We start from the raw sequence: 17,887 nt of genomic DNA, 5'->3' as shown, positions 1-17,887 counted from the left end.
AAGAATGCCAAATATGTCTACTTTAACCTTTCTTTTATATACAGGTCCTTCTCAAAAAATTAGCATATTGTGATAAAGTTCATTATTTTCTGTAATGTACTGATAAACATTAGACTTTCATATATTTTAGATTCATTACACACAACTGAAGTAGTTCAAGCCTTTTCTTGTTTTAATATTGATGATTTTGGCATACAGCTCATGAAAACCCAAAATTCCTATCTCAAAAAATTAGCATATCATGAAAAGGTTCTCTAAACAAGCTATTAACCTAATCATCTGAATCAACTAATTAACTCTAAACACCTGCAAAAGATTCCTGAGGCTTTTAAAAACTCCCAGCCTGGTTCATTACTCAAAACCGCAATCATGGGTAAGACTGCCGACCTGACTGCTGTCCAGAAGGCCATCATTGACACCCTCAAGCAAGAGGGTAAGACACAGAAAGAAATTTCTGAACAAATAGGCTGTTCCCAGAGTGCTGTATCAAGGCACCTCAGTGGGAAGTCTGTGGGAAGGAAAAAGTGTGGCAGAAAACGCTGCACAACGAGAAGAGGTGACTGGACTCTGAAGAAGATTGTGGAGAAGGACCGATTCCAGACCTTGGAGGATATGCGGAAGCAGTGGACTGAGTCTGGAGTAGAAACATCCAGAGCCACCGTGAACAGGCGTGTGCAGGAAATGGGCTACAGGTGCCGCATTCCCCAGGTCAAGCCACTTTTGAACCAGAAACAGCGGCAGAAGCGCCTGACCTGGGCTACAGAGAAGCAGCACTGGACTGTTGCTCAGTGGTCCAAAGTACTTTTTTCGGATGAAAGCAAATTTTGCATGTCATTCGGAAATCAAGGTGCCAGAGTCTGGAGGAAGACTGGGGAGAGGGAAATGCCAAAATGCCTGAGGTCCAGTGTCAAGTACCCACAGTCAGTGATGGTCTGGGGTGCCATGTCAGCTGCTGGTGTTGGTCCTCTGTGTTTTATCAAGGGCAGGGTCAATGCAGCTAGCTATCAGGAGATTTTGGAGCACTTCATGCTTCCATCTGCTGAAAAGCTTTATGGAGATGAAGATTTCATTTTTCAGCACGACCTGGCACCTGCTCACAGTGCCAAAACCACTGGTAAATGGTTTACTGACCATGGTATTACTGTGCTCAATTGGCCTGCCAACTCTCCTGACCTGAACCCCATAGAGAATCTGTGGGATATTGGGAAGAGAAAGTTGAGAGATGCAAGACCCAACACTCTGGATGAGCTTAAGGCCACTATCGAAGCATCCTGGGCCTCCATAACACCTCAGCAGTGCCACAGGCTGGTTGCCTCCATGCCACGCCGCATTGAAGCAGTCATTTCTGCAAAAGGATTCCCGACCAAGTATTGAGTGCATAACTGAACATAATTATTTGAAGGTTGACTTTTTTTGTATTAAAAACACTTTTCTTTTATTGGTCGGATGAAATATGCTAATTTTTTGAGATAGGATTTTTGGGTTTTCAGGAGCTGTATGCAATCATCAATATTAAAACAAGAAAAGGCTTGAAATACTTCAAGTTGTGTGTAATGAATCTAAAATATATGAAAGTCTAATGTTTATCAGTACATTACAGAAAATAATGAACTTTATCACAATATGCTAATTTTTTGAGAAGGACCTGTATAATAAGGCTTGCGCACCTCCTAAATTAAAAAAAAAAAATACAATGCTTGTCCTAGGATTCAAATCATAAGGACATTTTAATATGGTGCAAAATATCTGGCTTTGATCTTTTCATGTCTCCTTTTCACCAGAAATGCAAATCACTTCAAAGGCACCAGTTTCCCAGTTGTGCATTTCACGTATGTACTTGGTGGTTTTCCTCAGGCATCACTATAAAGGGCATTTGAGGACATGAGAGGCTGACAGCTGCTGCAGCTAGAAGGGACACCTAGTGGTATAAACGTTTTAGGGCAGTATGTGCCCAGGGATGAATGACCAGATTGCAAAAAGTCTATGTTCTGGGCATTTGCCCTTTGAACACATACTGTCCCAAATATTCCTACTGTTGGGTGCAGCAGCTGTTGACCTCTCAGTGTGACAAATGGCTGGATGGGACACCTGGACCCTGTGCACGCAGCTAATTTCCAGAGCACCATGCAGTGGGGCTAAACACCCGGTGTGCATGGGGCTTTTGATGCAACGTGTTCCCTGGCTGCGTTCAGAGCTCAGGCACTCTTGAAAAGTTGTGGGTTTTTTCTTTGTAGTGGTCCATCCATGCACACATTGGTCCAGAGTACGAGTTTGCGGGCCACTAAATTGTGGCCATGGGCTACTAAAGAACTTATTTTTTGCAGAGCAGTGATCTGGAGGCAAAAGTGGGCCAACAGAAGTATAAATGGATTGCAAGCAAGTGTGATGTGACCACTATGCTCCTCCCTACATGACGGGCATCTACGCCAGTGTTCCGTAGGAAGGGGCATTGTGGTGATGTCATAATGGCCGATCTTCTGCTCTTTATGTGTGATATGGAATTATGCTGTATACGTCTATTCAGAATGAATGAGCCATCCATCTGGGATTTGAGCATTTTTGTATAGAGCAATAGACAGGTCTAGGCTTCTGGTAAGAAGACTGGTGTGTTGGTTGGGGCACTGGACTTGTTGACACAGAAGGGAGTGAGTTTGATTATAATTTTGTATTCTTAGAGTTCAACACATCTCTATAAATCAAGCAATGGGTTTAGTTGAGTTTTAAACTGATATCTAATGCAAGCAGAATGGACATGAAGGCAAGATGCATTTATGCATTGACACAAGCCTCAATGTAGCTAAACTGACAGCTAAAGTGCAAAGATGTACTGCCTTTATATGCCAGTTTGAGACTTCCCTTTTCTATGCTGCATTCAAAGCAGTACAAGTCTGTCAACTGCTCCAGTTGGCATGCCTTACCCCCATCTGAATTGTGTTCCGCAAGAACTGCAGATGTAGCATCCTGGAGTTTAGGCAGGGATGCTCCTCACAAATTTAATTGCCAATGGATCACCATCTTGGTTGATGGTGATCCATTGATTTCTCCCCAAGTTTGGCCTTGCTGCACTTTTCTCTTCTACCAGTAGGTGGCCCAGTTCTTGGTGGTATATAGGCTTGGAGTTCTCCCAGGCTCTGCCCATTGTCAGTGTGACTTGCTTCATTGGTTGCTAGGATGCCAGCAGCTTTCATCTTGGTAACCATCAAAGTGAATGTGATTTACACTCACACAGACCAGTCATGTTGGTGCTATTAAAGCATTTTTAAATATTTTATTGTATACCTCTAGCACTAAATGAGATTCCCCAGAACCACTTGTTGTATAATATATAACTTTTTCAATTTTTTTTTTTTTTTTTTTTTTTAGACTTTGGTAACTGTAGAAGACGGTAAATTGAAACAAGTTCAGAAATGGGATGGGAAAGAAACCACACTAATACGAGAAGTAAATGATGACAAACTTGTACTGGTAAGTATATTTACATAAGCTCCACCTACATACATTGCACAACAGACAACCATAGGCATTCTATACAGGTTTGACCTCTATGTCTGACTTGAGTTGAGATTGCTTTGACCTTCCATTCACTTCAAACAATTACTCAGCTATGTTTGCTGAGCTATCTTTTTCAAACCACTTAGCAATGTTAACCCTTATATAGACATAGCACTGCATACTTTTTGTATGGGAGCATTAAGTGCCCTCTATTGAGACGTGTGCAATAGGGATTAGATGTTAATCTAAAGTAAAATAATAATTAATATTATTATTTAAATAATTATTAAATATTAATAGTTTTGCTCTGCTTAAGATGTATAACTAAAGGCGCTTGATTTGTCCAGCTTACTGTTAAGACAAATAGATTTAAAATGTATGGGCTGTCCCCAGAACAGAGGGGGAAGTCTTCCAATGGGGATGCTAGTTCTGGTGACAACCAGGGATTCTCATTTCTTTTTTCACTGTGGGACAGGAAATGAAGGGAAATCTCCCCAAATCTGACTGAGTTATAAAAGAGAAGTTTGCCTTCTACCCTTTTATGCTTCTATGTTATTAACCAAAAAGAGGTGCTGTATAAAAAGGCATTGCAGACCAAATCACACTGCTCGCACCCTCCCCCAGGGTTTTAAGGGATTTTGTTTTCTTGTGAGTTCATACAGGGGATCAAGCATAATGTGCCTGTTGAGGGCTTCCAGTGATATACCCTTACAGATGTAGAATATTGAAATGCCTTGTCGCAATGCATACCTTTATGTCATTCAAAACCCTTCTGTATACTGTAAGCACTGTTGTTAGTGTTAGTTGTTGTTAAGTGTTGTCTGTTATAAAACTCTTAATAAAAATATTTAAAAAAAAAAGACAGTCCCTCAAGTCCCTGGTCAGTCTTAGTGTTTCTTCCATGCAGAGGAGACCTGTTGGCTGAGGGACTGCCAGAGGCTCCATCTCAAGGGCTGGCTGTGGCATGTCTCAGGCTACAGCAGGGAGAAGGCAGTGTGAGCCTCTGGGCTGTGAGGGAGGTCTGGCCCCTTCAAGGCACGGGGAGTATGAATGGCCAGCCGGTGCCATCACATGTGAGTGCAGATGCAGGAGGAAGATGCCATCTCATCTGCCCAGGCTCTGCGAGGTGAAGGACACGGGTAGGCATCCGCGGTTGTCCTTTGCCTCCAGTATAGTGGCTAGGTGGTTGCTAGCTGGGGCTCAGCAGGGGGTTGCTGGTTTCAACAGGTGTGCACTGTATTCATGGTGTAATGGAGTGTGCTTATTTCTCACCGCCATGGGTTCCCCTTTGTTGTCTTCTGGCAGGTCAAACCACCAAAGCCCACTCCTAGGAAGCGGTGTATAAAATGTGCTACCAAGATGCCCTTGGAATACACAGAACCACTATGTCAAGTGTGCATAGACTGGTTAAAGTCAAATGCAATCTACATTTTTGGATCCTTGAGGGCTACTTTAAGGATCTCAAATGTATTTCAGAGGTAAAATCTACATGATTTAATGTACCAGGGTTTAAGGTGGAAAGTCCAAGGTATTCCCAGTCAGTCAGGTGATGTCGGATGTCATGAGGAATGAATGGGCAGACCCAGAAAAGAAGCCCTTCTTTGCAGCTAGCCATGAGGTTCCCTTTCAATGATGATTCACAGGCGGTATGGAACAAGAATTCTAAGTTGTATGCTCCATTATCTAAAGTCTCGAAGTCCTCATTGGCCTTTGTGGACATGTGCCATCTGAAGGATTATATGGGTAAGAGGTGACATTAGCCTGAAATGAGTGTTACCAGTCTGAAGCCTGTGCTCGCCCCCACGCCTTTTGGCTCTCCCAACTTCAAGACCAAATCAAGAATTGTACACCTAGGAAAAAATTCTGAAAACCTTACCAGGTCTCTCCAAGATGGTCAGTTACATAGTGGATGCATTGGCAGAGTCTGGCAAACTGGCAGCAAGATCAGGAGGTCTAGCAGTGGCAGCGAGACAGGCTATTTGGATGAAGACTTAGTCCGGGGATCCTGCATCCAAGATGAGACTATGTAACCTCCCATTTTCCAGAGATTTTTATTAGTAACCGGCTTGGACAAAGCAATAGAATGGACAGGAAGAAAACCTTCCCGACTGAAAAGTGTAAACCTCCGCAAAATATTTTTGTGGGTGAAGAGAATGTCTGCAAGAAAAGATTATCCGAAGCCCTGGACGGGCCACAAAGGGAAGTCAAAGTAATGTCATCTTTAGCTTTGCTGGTCAAACCCCAAAACGGTGACTACAGGAACATCTGTAGGGGGAAGGTTGGCTAATTTCCTACCTCAATGGCATTCAGCAGCCAATGAATTTGTCTTGGACATCATTGTAAGTGGTTACTCCCTGGAATTCAGTCTTTCTCCAGAGATTTCTATTAACTAAACTTCCCAGGGATCCCGAGAAGGCAAGTGCTCTCCCACTATTGCTGGGGAGATGGTAGATCTTTACTGCAGTCCCAGAGGAAAAATCCCTATATAAAGGGTTTCTACTCGACTATCTTTGATCAAAAAACCTTCTGGGAAGTTTTTTGACTGACTAATCTAAAGTCTAAATCTAAAACCCCTGAATCATACAATGCATGGAATCTATCTTTTCAGTCTGGAATAGTCTTCAACCAGGAACCTTAATGGTGACCATGGATCTTAGGAATGCCTAGTCCCATACAAGAAAATTGCCAGAGATGGAGGGAAAAGAGTACCATTTCCAAAGCAGGGTTCTTCCTTTTGGGCATCCATCGCATATTTGCCAAACTCTTAGCGGAAGCTCTGGCCCCTCTGAGGTTGAAGAAAATGAAAATAGTGCCTTGCCTAGATCTGCTCTTTGCGGCACCATCGGAGGTACAGCTGGTAAAAGACCTGGCAAAAGCCTGACTGTGGTTGAAGTCGATGGCTTTTAAACATTGCAAAATCCAAAGTGTCCTACCCAGAACATGCTGTTTCTGGGATATCTGCTCAACACAACAGAGCAGGAAACGTCCGTCCCAGAAAGTTTCAAGGCCTTGCCAGAAGTTCTATACAGAACAACTGCATTGTGGTACACTATGTACTTTAGTGCCGTTAATGTCAAAATCCTGTCATGTTTACTCTGATCACCAAAATGAAAGTAAAAAATCCCAAATCCCACATTTTTAGGTTGTCACCACAACAGGAGGGGACAATAGTTCTGGCGACAACCAGAGATTTCCTCACTTTGCAGTTTTAACTATGGAACAGGAAGTGACGGGAAATCTTCCTAATGGGACACATGACAAAACAAACATGGGTTATAATCATCTCTTGCTCTATAGAAAATTACACATTTACCTTTTTAGTATGATGGACATTTGAGCTTCCTTATAAATGCTTTAGACTAATGACCACCTCCAGAGCCAGGAACAGCTGACATCCTTCTGTAGAGTGGGTTGCAAGGCATAGTGGGTGTGATGTAAGGTAGATTCATGGGCATCAGACACTCAGAAAATATCTTTGCATTCAAGAATAGACCTGTGGGAGAGGGAGTCTAGGGGCAGGACACCCTTTAGTAGTTGCAATGTCAATTAGCAGACTCAGACTTCTACAGGTAGATAGCCATGCAGGGAAAGGCACCACATCTGCATGTTTAGGAGCGCTGTCTCCTATGGCAACAGTCTTCGAACAGTTCCTAACACAAATTGTAAAGAACTCCTTTACTTTTATACAATCACTACTTGTATATTCTTGGCCCACTGAGCCCCCAGTCTCACGAAACTTGCTGATTCACTGCCACTGAATCCTGTGAGCTCTTCTAACCTTTAGTATCTTCCTCAAGTGTCACACCCACTTCCCTGATGGGTCCCTGGCTTGATACTCCCCAAGCATCACCCCACTGGCTGGGCCTCCTTGCTTGGCACCTGCTGAAATTTCCTAATTCTTCACTGTCCCTGGTTGATGAGAACACTGCTCCAGTACTTCAACTACTCACTGTGGTCCCTGGTAACAAGGCGAATGGTCCCTTAGTGGTGACAGATTCCCCTCTACTTCCGACCACTACAGGTTCTCCGGCTGGCAGAACCGTCACTTCTTCTGGTTGGACTGCAATCCCAACCCTACACTGATCTCTTGCTTCTGGATAGGCCCTCAGACAGCCTAGCAGCCAGATGTGCTTGGGATAGGCCCAAACTCTGACAACACAACACATGTCCAGGTGGCACAGAACCCTGATCGTTGACTCCACCCAATTATATAGGTTCTCCCATGGTTCCAAGAGAACCCCTGCCCATTGTCTGAGACACCCCATATACTCATCTGTCCTTGCGTCACCCTTATCTTATCCAATGTCACCAGGTACCTGGACACCCGACAGGTGCAGCAATTCCAGGCTTAGTGGGAAATCAATTGAGCCATAACAATTGTCCAAGGCAACTATACCTGGCAGGTAAATTTAGGAGCAACCCTGCCTAGACATCGGGGTGCTACATCACCACCTACTTGAATGCTTCTAAAGGTATACAATATGAAGAAAGCAGACAGTGGGTGTTATTTACGAAAGGCAAATCCACTTGGCTTGCACATGATTGGATAATATCAGCAGAGCTTCCCCTCATTTCAGAGCTCCCCCATCAGATTTACAGCGACTGCACTTGTAGTGCAAAGTGGATTTGCCTTTTGTAAATAACCCCCACAGTGTATGTTTTATCTCTATAGGGAAATGGGACATTTTCTGTTGCAGGATGGATATGACCTAGGCCACTGCCTTTTGACAAAAGTCCTATTTACATATACTGTAAGTGAAATACTTGGTGGGCTCGGGCTGTATGTAGGTGGGTATTTACTGTATAACATTCTGCAAACCAAGCACTGAACATTTCTGAACACTTTTCCTTTGTGTCTTAACAGACTCTAACCCTGGGAGATGTTGTCAGCACTCGTCACTATGAAAAAGTCTGAGAACAAGCTACGTTGCCCTAAGTTCAATGTCTACAAGATTTTTTTTTTCTAACCTTTAATTCTTTCACTACTTGTTTCCTCTAGTGCCATCTGGGCCACAACAGTATTATGAATCCTTGGAAAGTCTGAAGCACTGACTGATTACGTGCTCTAATGTTTGTGCCAAAGACGTCTATTTTGCAGTTTTTGTATTCTCATGGCTGACTACTTTTGGGGGGGGGGGGGGGGGGTGGAACACCCCCTACGTAACCACTGAACCATCACAAAGGGAAGAATTCACACTTGCTACAGGATCATTCTTGTATAACATTACAGTATTGTTTCTTTTATGTCATTCTCTGTCTCTTTTGGATTTTAAAGGTGCTTTTATTACCTGGCATTAATGCATGGTGGAAGCAGGAAATGTGTGCACCCTGTTTAGTAATCCTTTCTTTGCTCAGCTTAGAAATTGTGCTATCCCATTTACCTCTCTACTTTTTTAGGCGTGGTTCATTGAATGCGTATTTACATGTGTTGCCATGTAACCTTTCGCATGCACATTAATCAGGCAGCAAGCAAGACTTTTTAATCCACCATGCCACCAATAGTCAAGGGGTTGAAGCTGCATTGATGAGGCCCAAGTTTCACTCAGCTATTGCCTACATTTTCATATAGTTTATACAAGGCAAAAGGCCCATGTTTCAATAGGCTATTTTCTCTCCTACATTGTGTGTGTATATAGGATTTATACAAGAAGGCAAAAAACAGTTGGCTAGATCTCACAATCTATATTATAATTCCCCTTACACTAATCTGACCGGGTCACTGCATTCTGCACAGCACGTTGGCTCTTTCAGTGGCTTGTGAAATGAGCCCATTAACACCAAATCTTCCCAAAACTCAACATTCAGCCACATACATTTGGAGTTTGTGGCTGGGTACACTAGTCCATGAAACTTAAAACATTTTATTAGTACTAGAGAAGTCCTTGGATTACTTGGACTTGTTTAAACTGTATTTACTTTGAAACATTAAAAGCCGATAACTTTGTATTATAAAAATGTAGCAGGATGTGTACTGAACTAAACACACCAACACAAGTATTAAAATATTCTATGTGCATATATTTGTTGGCTACCAGTGTTCATACTCCTAATTTCCCCATTGGGCTAACTCTTGGTTAAAAAAAATATATATATATAAATATATATATATATTATATCTTTTAAAACTTGTGCATACAACATAGCTTACAAAGTCTAGCTATAGGTTTTCCTAAAATGCTTCAAAAACTTGAGTGCCCTCATATCTTCTACTGGCTAAACCATTCCTATAGATTGTTCAGAGTCAGAGGTAACAAGCACTGAAACTTATGGTTTGCTTGGTGGCCATATTGTAAAGAGACCTGTAAACACTTCTGTCAACATTGATTTGTCAAAACTATTGTATTCCTACACCTGAATGTGTTTTGTAGACAAGAATTCCATGCCAAATAAACTCCTGTTTTGCTAAACAATATTTGACTTGCAGTAAATGTATTTTGTGCTTGTAATTCTCATGACTTCTGTACAGTATAATTATAATAATTTTAGCTCCTGTATGCTGTTCAACAGATTAGTGGGAAGACATTTTGAGGTGGTTGGCCTTTCTGCAACTTTTTATTTTATTATTTTTTATTTATTTTTTTTCTTCCAAAATTTTTAACATGTTTGAGCAGTGCTGCATTCGAATGCAAAAGGTAGCATTCTACAGTTCACGTTCTTCCATAGTCACAGTGTGATGGCCATCTTTTGGTTTTAATAAAACTAAATTACTGATTACTAAATTACTGAGACCAACCATTTGGAGAATGTATTTCAGACTTGCCTAGTTTTACACACATTGTATATAGACTTTCAGGATGGCTTCACACTAGGGACAGCCATTATCATCCATGACTAAGATTGCCCCTCCTTAATGCTACTTATGTTTTTGTTAAACTGCTTTTGGCTTGTGGCTGTAGAACCATTAATTCAATGCGCAGGTTTGACAAGCAGTACTGATTGGCCATGGCAATATATATCCATCCACTGGAAGTGAGCAGTCAGGGGAGGTTATACAGGGTGACAGCCAGTACACCCTTGCAACTGCACCAGAAGCATGGCCTGTGATGTACATGGTATGCACAGGTATTGAGAAGGAACCCAGAGCCACTTGGCATAAGTGCAGGGTGTAGCTTAAACAAGCTTTTAGCATGCTTCCATACTGCTTGGTAGCTGGTTTAAATCTAATGCCAGGACTCCCATCAATAGTTGCATTGAACACTCCAAGACTTGCGAAGAAACCAGTCAGAATAGAAATCTGAAAAATTCACTACCTGGCTATCTCAAACATAAGCCAAAAGTTTCAGACTTTATTGGCACCATGCTTTTCGCTGGGTCAAAGGCCTATAAAGTATAAAAAGGATTGTCGTCCTGCTTCTGGTTTATCTGCAGCTTTAGGAATGCTTCTCTAGGGTAAGCATATTTTTAAGGAATTGCTGTTCTTAAAAGATTTGGTTTCCCAGCATGGTCTGGTCATCTCTGCTGTTAAACTTCCTGGCTACTACAAGAGAAGACAGCTGTGTTTTTGAGGTGTATGAGGAGCCTGTCCCCTGGGTGCAGAACAGGAAATGTGCACAGCCAGGGGCCTGCATTGCTGATTACAAAATATATATTCAGTAACCTTCCTATTAGCTGCTTCTAGGAGGCTGCTGGAACAAGTACAAACTTATCAGTTTTAGTAAAAGTGTATTTATAGTTCAAACTTTTAAAATCGGCTGTCCGAATGGGATAGGTTACACAAAATGAATTGGTCCATCCATAAATATTAAGTATACAATCTTTAATGTTTTTCTTAACGCTCTCCTAACTTGTTCTTGGATTAAGAACTGTTTTCAAACAGCTGTTCCATATTTCCCACACCCTCATAATTCCCCAGGTTAGATGCCCCTAGAGAGTTAAAATACATTCTCATGCACTCAGTATATTAAAGAGCTGCTGTTGGATCATTCGTTAGAATGAAGATTTAGTTTTACTACATATAGTGAAAAAATGTTCATTTGTCATTCATTTTCAGAGTGGGTATTCAGACAGTATATTATAAAATGTTTTATACATTTTTACCTTGCCAAAATGTGGTGCAAGCAAACCTTGTGCCACCAAATTTAACCACTTAAGGACTGTTTTTCAGTGTGTGTGTGTGTGTGTGTGTGTGTGTGTGTGTGTGTGTTTGTTTTTTTTTTTTTTTTTCTAGAAAATTCTTAGAACCCCCCCCCCCCCCCCAAACATCGCCCTAGATGATAAAATGGCAGTCCTTGCACTACTTTGTCACACCATATTTGCGCAGTGGTCTTTTGTTAAAATAATATGCCAAGTGAATTGATACCCAACATGTCACGCTTTAAAATTGCACCTGCTTGTGGAATGGTAAACTTTTACCCTTAATCTTCATAGGTGACATTTAAAAATGCCTACAGGTTACCAGTTTTGAGTTGGAGAAGGTCTAGAATTATTGCTGAGTCGAACGATCGCAGCAATACCTCATATATGTGGTTTGAACAGTTTTCAGTAGCAGGCACTACTCACGTATGTATACGCTTCTGTGTGAGCTCGTCGGGATGGGGCACTTTAATTTTTTTTCCCCTCTATTACGAGTAATGTAAACATCCCTTGTAATAGAAAAGACAGGACCTCTTAAATATGAGATCTGGGGTTAAAAGCACTTTGGATCTCAGATTTACACTAAACTGCAATAAAAATAAAACCCTTTAAGAGCATTGGACAGAAGTGACGTTTTGGCATCACTTCGGCCAGTCGATGCAATGGAGCCGAGTGGGGGCCCATCTTCCCCTCACTCGGCAGCCAGCCAAACGGGAAAGGACCCAATCGTCTCTGCCGCTACCTGTGATGGCCACCAGGGCAGGGGTGCCCCCTCTCCTGCCACCAGTTAAAACTGATCTTGCGGCAAATCCACCAGAGACCACTTATCTGAAAGAGGACTGCCCGCTGAAGAGCAGGATACTATCTGCTGCCATAATGATAGTGCTCTTCAAAGTGCAGCCATATAATGCAGATGGTCCGTAGTGACTGTCTAAACCTTGTCAAAAACCCACCAATTTTATTTCAAGAAATTAAATGCCACAACATTCAGTTTGCTAACTAGCAACAACCATGTTATACTACTCTCCTTGGTGCAGTGGTTTTGCACAGAGCAGCCCTAGATCCTCTTCTTAGGTCCCTCTTTAGTGGTCTTGGCCCCTCCCTATTTAGTGCCCTCACAGCAAGCAGCTTGCGATGGAGGCAGCCAAGCCACATTGCCCTGTGTCCATATAGACATGGAGTTGTGGCCCAGCCCCACCACGCCCCCTTTCTCTCCTCATTGGCTCACTGTCTTTGGCAGGAGCCAATGGCGCTGTGCTGATGCCTCAGCCAATGAGGGGAGTCCTGGCCAGCCCAGACACTCCTGCAACATTGCTGGATCTTGATGGTTCTCAGGTAATTATTAAGGGGGCTCCTGTACACAAGGCCTTTTTTATCCTAATGCATGAAAATTTAAACAAAAAACCTGCCTTTACAACCATTTTAACCCTAAAATAAATAAAGCTGACAGGTAGGGGTTTTTCTTATGACAGAAACACAATGGGGCTCTTTCACACTCTTCTCCCTGCCGGTCAGTGTTTGTGTACACAGAGCCATGTGTAGCACCCTGTGGGTAAATTGAGAGTCTGTAATTGGGTTTGGTTACTCTAGGTCAGGCTGGAGGCCTCTGCAAGGCAGGTCTCTGCTTCAAGGAACTTAGAGAAGCATCTGTAAGTTAGTGGTTAGAGGCCATTAGGTCCTGATCTACATACTTGAGAGAATCTGGCCAATCCCCAGGCAGAAGGTCCTGGTAGGGTGGCTGGATCACCCCTTAAATATCGTGGAGCCTGGCTTACACAGGAGTCAGGTGGAAGGTGGAGTGCTGCGGTTGCTGTTGTGAGGCCTGGGAGGGCTCTGCCTCCAGGCTGGAGCTAAGGAGAGGAAGCCTAATATCCTGTACAGAAGATCTGAATATCGTTCAAAAACTGTCTCCCAAGGAAGAATGGTATGATTTTGTCCGAGGATTTTCGTGACTTTAGTTACCGATTCAATTTCTACTTGCGACTATTAAGTGAAAAGTTGTATGATATTCGGATCATATGTACGGGCCATAAGAGAGGGATCTCCATTACCTTTGGGTCTTGTGCAGATGATGGCAGGGGAAGATCTGGACAGGAGGCCTGAACAGAAGTCTTGCCCAGTGCAGTAGGAATTAAGGAACAATGGGCTTAATTAACAGAACTAGATTACATGCGACATTTAGCGGTTTTCCCAACAGTGCTGGTGCAAGAATGACACACTTGGCCCTGCCCATGTATACACATGCCTCCAACGTTTGAACTTGAGAATGAGCGACCCTTCAGGGAGAGTGCAGAAAAGTGGGTGTGGCATGATTGTGGGAGGGGCTTTAAGGGCCATGTTTAATCAAAACCTGGGCTTCCTTGTACCTCTATAAAATATGCTTTGATTGCTGGACCACTGAAAATAGACAGGGCTTAAAATGGAGGATTATGAAGGACCTGGGATAGACCAGAGAATAAGTACTGCAGTATGAACCAACCCTTAGGGGGAGAGAGTGAGGGAAGGATAACTATAGTAGATGGAGCAAAGGAAGGGGGATCACTATGGTACATGGAAGGAAGGATCACTATGGTACACAGAAGATGACTGAGATAATTTGGAGTTCCAGTGTGCAACCAATTCCTTGTTTTGTTCGTCTTCCACAGTGGTGAGCCGAGGTCTGCACCTGATTTTGCCTGCAGTGGTGTGTTGTTCTTTGTGATGAAATAAAGAGTTGGCCTTCCTAGAGTAAGACCACCCACCAATGCAGTAGAAAAGAACTTCTAGCATCTGGCCATGACTAAATAAGAAAAACGTAAAACAAAACCACGTAGTAAAAAAAATATTCAAAACATATAGGATGCCAAATATTGCTAAAGTTTCAAAATATGTCAATCAGACCGGGTTGACGCGCTAATAAAAAATATATATAAATAAATACGAAAATAATATAAAATCAAGATTGCTGGAGTACCTGGGCAAGTTGTTGAAATGTAGGGCCAACGGGGCAATGTCCAAATTAGAGGAAACCGGCGCCGACCCAGACACATGGTTCCTCCATGGGGCCCAGATAGAATCAAAACACTCCCAAGTGCCCTTTCAGGTAGCAATCCACTCTTCCGCTTCCATGATCTCCGTCACCTTCCCAATCTAGTCCTGTTCATTTGGAACGTACAAGCTCTTCCAATAGAAAGGTATAAGACAATTTGTAGCATTAAAAAGGTAGGGGAGAGTACTCCGTTTATAGTGGGAGAAGGGGATGGTGGGGATGTAAAGTAAAAATTGCTTCAGGGAGATCTATGTCTAGGCTTTCCATTATGTGTTTATGGACATTTGTCCATGTAGGGGATGACAAATTGGATAAAATGTCATACGCATGTAAATTTAGTTTTTGCTTCAGAACCGTAGGGGTTCTGAGGGTTAATTGAGTAGGTAGGCCTTAACACCAGTCTGTGTTTGGAAGTTCTGCCTGGTCATGTGAACTGTGAGGTGCACATGACAGGCCAGAACCAGGTCTGGTTGGATGTTTAGGTATCAGCCTTCTTGGAACCAATCAGTGGGAGTGCCGGGGCCCGCTGAGGAGTCTGGGAAGGGGTACTTAAGAGGTGTGGGTCACGTGTTTGGAGAGAGGAGTTTGTGAGACCCGTGGGGTCTGTTCTGGTTTCCAGGACGGGGTAGCCCCGTGAGGGGTCCCAGTCACGGGGTGTTCGACACCCTGCAACATGTTCCTGTGGAAGGCCCCTGATAGACCCGTCTGGTCTGCGGTAGGGATCCGTCTGTTCTAGAGTCTCGGACCCGGCTGGTCCGAGGCGCAGTAACTAAGGGAGGATTCAAGGTGTCCGGGTGTGCTCTTGGCTTGGAGAGGCACCACAGCTCGTGGAAGTGACCAGGGGAGGACTCTTCAGAGGAGGGCCGGCAAGTGGCATCCTGGGAAGTGCCTGGTTACTGAGTTGGGAAGGACAAATTCACGCTTTTCCAGTACCATTGAGGAGACGGGAAATGTTCCAGGTACTGAGGAAAAGGTTCCTGTTCGCCTTTTGGTTACAACTTGTCCACGTTCACAGGACTGTTTCAAGTTTTGAGTCAATGTGCTGACAGCCATGATCTCTGGCTAGAGATCTGTTCAGCCTTGAAGTACCCATCTGCGAGTGGCTACTCTCTGGGTGGAATTAGAGACTTTGCTAGGCCTGCAGTTAAAGGTACCTGAGTTCTTCATCCGTGCCCTCTGTTCCCAAAGAGACTGTGTTGTTTGGAAGTTAATATTGCAAAATAAAACCCTTTAAAGAGGACTTCATCTGTGTAAGCGTTCAAGTTGTTGGGTATCAACCCTGGGAACCCACGTGGGAGAGCAGGCCAAGAGAATGTAACTGGTAAGCCCAATAAGTCAAGGCCGCACAGGAAAGGTTTTGGCCGCTACATCCAGAAGGTCGATATCACCACATATGGAGAAATGTGCCTCTTTGGCCACATCCCCTCCAACACAGGTCGGAAACGGATGGGTAAATCCGGGCAAGGGTCATAGGCACACAAACTTTGAGGATATGAACAGTCAATGGGGAGACCCAATATTAAAGACCTCTATTGCTCGGAGGGACCCACGATGCGTATGACAAATTTCAGCCTAGGATAGATTTTTCAAGGGGATCCCAAAGCTTAGAAGTGTGAAACTCCAGTTAATTCGCTGCAGTGCAACAGCTCAATTTTATTGTTGTATGTCAGGTGTACCCTAACACCCCATGTGCTGGGATCGTTACACTATAGCCATGGCAAGTCAAGTCTCCTGCCACTCCAGACAAACAAAATAAATAGGCTGCAGAGCTCGAGAAAGAAGCATCTAAGCAGGGGGACAAGCATCATTTGCAATATTTGGGGCAAAACGGTAATCTTTATAATATTTGCGCAATCTATTTAGAAGTCGCTCTGCCCCAGGACTGTAGATCCCTATGGATCTCACTGAGTAGGGGAGCATAATTATGAGTATAAAAGGAATCCAGGTAGTTAGTGAGTTGGATGCCCAGATAGCTCAAAGAAGTGGATGTCCAGATGAAAGCACCCCTCAAAGCAGTAGCATGAGTGGGGTATATGGTGATCAGTAAAATTTCAGACTTTGCATAATTGATTTTGAAATTGGATACCTGCCCATAATCGTTCAATTCCACCAGCAGGTTGGGCAATGAGACAAGGGGGTCAGTAACATGAAAGAGTATGTCATCGTATGCTGATAGTTTGTGTTCTGTGGATCCCACTGAGACTGCCCAAATATTTGGGTTGGCTCTGACTTTCCAAAGCAATGGCTCTAGAACCAGTGCAAACAAGAGGGGCGAAAGTAGACACCTCCGCATCGTGCCAATAAGGTTGGGGAATACCAGGGAAAGAGAGCCATTAACTTGACCTGGGCAGTAGGGGAGCATTGAGCGCAGAAATCCAGCATAGCGTGTGGGGAACTAGGCTCAACTCTTCAGAACAGCCTTCTCATCGTCAGTGGATAGTATCAGGTAGGGAGGCAGATTATTGTGCGTATGGGCCCAATGAACAAGCTGAAGCACCCTAATGGAGTTGTCCGTAGCCTCACATCCTACAATGAAACATGTTTGGTCAGGGTGGATTATCGAGGGAAGGTGCTTTAACTGATTGGCGAGGATTTTAGAAAATATCTTTAAATTAGTATTAAAATAATTATAAAGTCTTGTTTTTTTTTTTTTTTAAATAGCAGTTGGTTCTGCACAGAGCAGCCTAGATCCTCTTCTTCTTGAGTCCCTCTTCTCTGCTCCTGGCCCTTCACACCTATGGAGTGCCCCCACAGCCAGCAGCTTGCTATGGGGGCACCAGAGCCAAGTGACAGCTTCATGTATCCATTCAGACACGGAGCCCTGACCTGGCCCGGTCCCCTCTCTCCCATGATTGGCTAACTGACTTTGACAGCCACGGGAGCCAATAATGCTGCTGCTGTGTCTCAGCCAATTAGGAGGAGAGCCCTGGATTTCCAAGACACTCGTGGATGTCGCTTGAGAGAGATGGGGCTCAGGTAAGTAGTTAGAGGAGGCTGCTGCACACAGAAGTATTTTTTATCTTAATGCATAGAACCTTTACAGCTCCTTTACGTAGGGAAATCGGGCAGTAGTTGTGTGGGAGGGTATGATCTTTCCTTTCTTTTGGGAGAACTGTAATGTGTGCTAATAGATTCCCCCGAGGGATGTGGCCCTTAGAAGTGAGGAAGTTGGGGGCGTGGCCTGGAGGGCAATGGAGTAGGGCATCTGTGGTGAGAGCTCCGCTTGCCCACAATCTGCTCAATATCCTGCTCTAATCCTGCCAGCCTTATCGGCACCTACCTACCAGCGGACCT

At 43.6% G+C, this 17,887-nt stretch overlaps 1 protein-coding gene across 1 annotated transcript in view; it reads left to right on the top strand.

The window, feature by feature from the left end:
* The window catches only part of LOC143982334 (fatty acid-binding protein, heart-like), a 41,690-nt gene extending 31,788 nt beyond the window's left edge, over positions 1-9,902 (top strand). The window contains exons 3-4 of the mRNA XM_077480964.1: positions 3,364-3,465; positions 8,357-9,902. Of these exons, the coding sequence (XP_077337090.1) occupies positions 3,364-3,465; positions 8,357-8,407 (153 nt within the window). The 3' untranslated portion in view covers positions 8,408-9,902. The remainder of the gene's footprint in view (positions 1-3,363; positions 3,466-8,356) is intronic.
* The last annotated feature ends 7,985 nt before the right edge of the window (positions 9,903-17,887 follow it).

The sequence above is a fragment of the Lithobates pipiens genome, unplaced genomic scaffold (assembly GCF_037356315.1).
Source record: "Lithobates pipiens isolate NorthernLeopardFrog02 unplaced genomic scaffold, aLitPip1_a1.2 Scaffold_16, whole genome shotgun sequence".
Taxonomy (NCBI): Eukaryota; Metazoa; Chordata; class Amphibia; order Anura; family Ranidae; genus Lithobates; species Lithobates pipiens.
The sequence above is the reverse complement of the archived record's forward strand: the minus strand, read 5'-3'. Positions and strand labels throughout refer to the sequence as shown.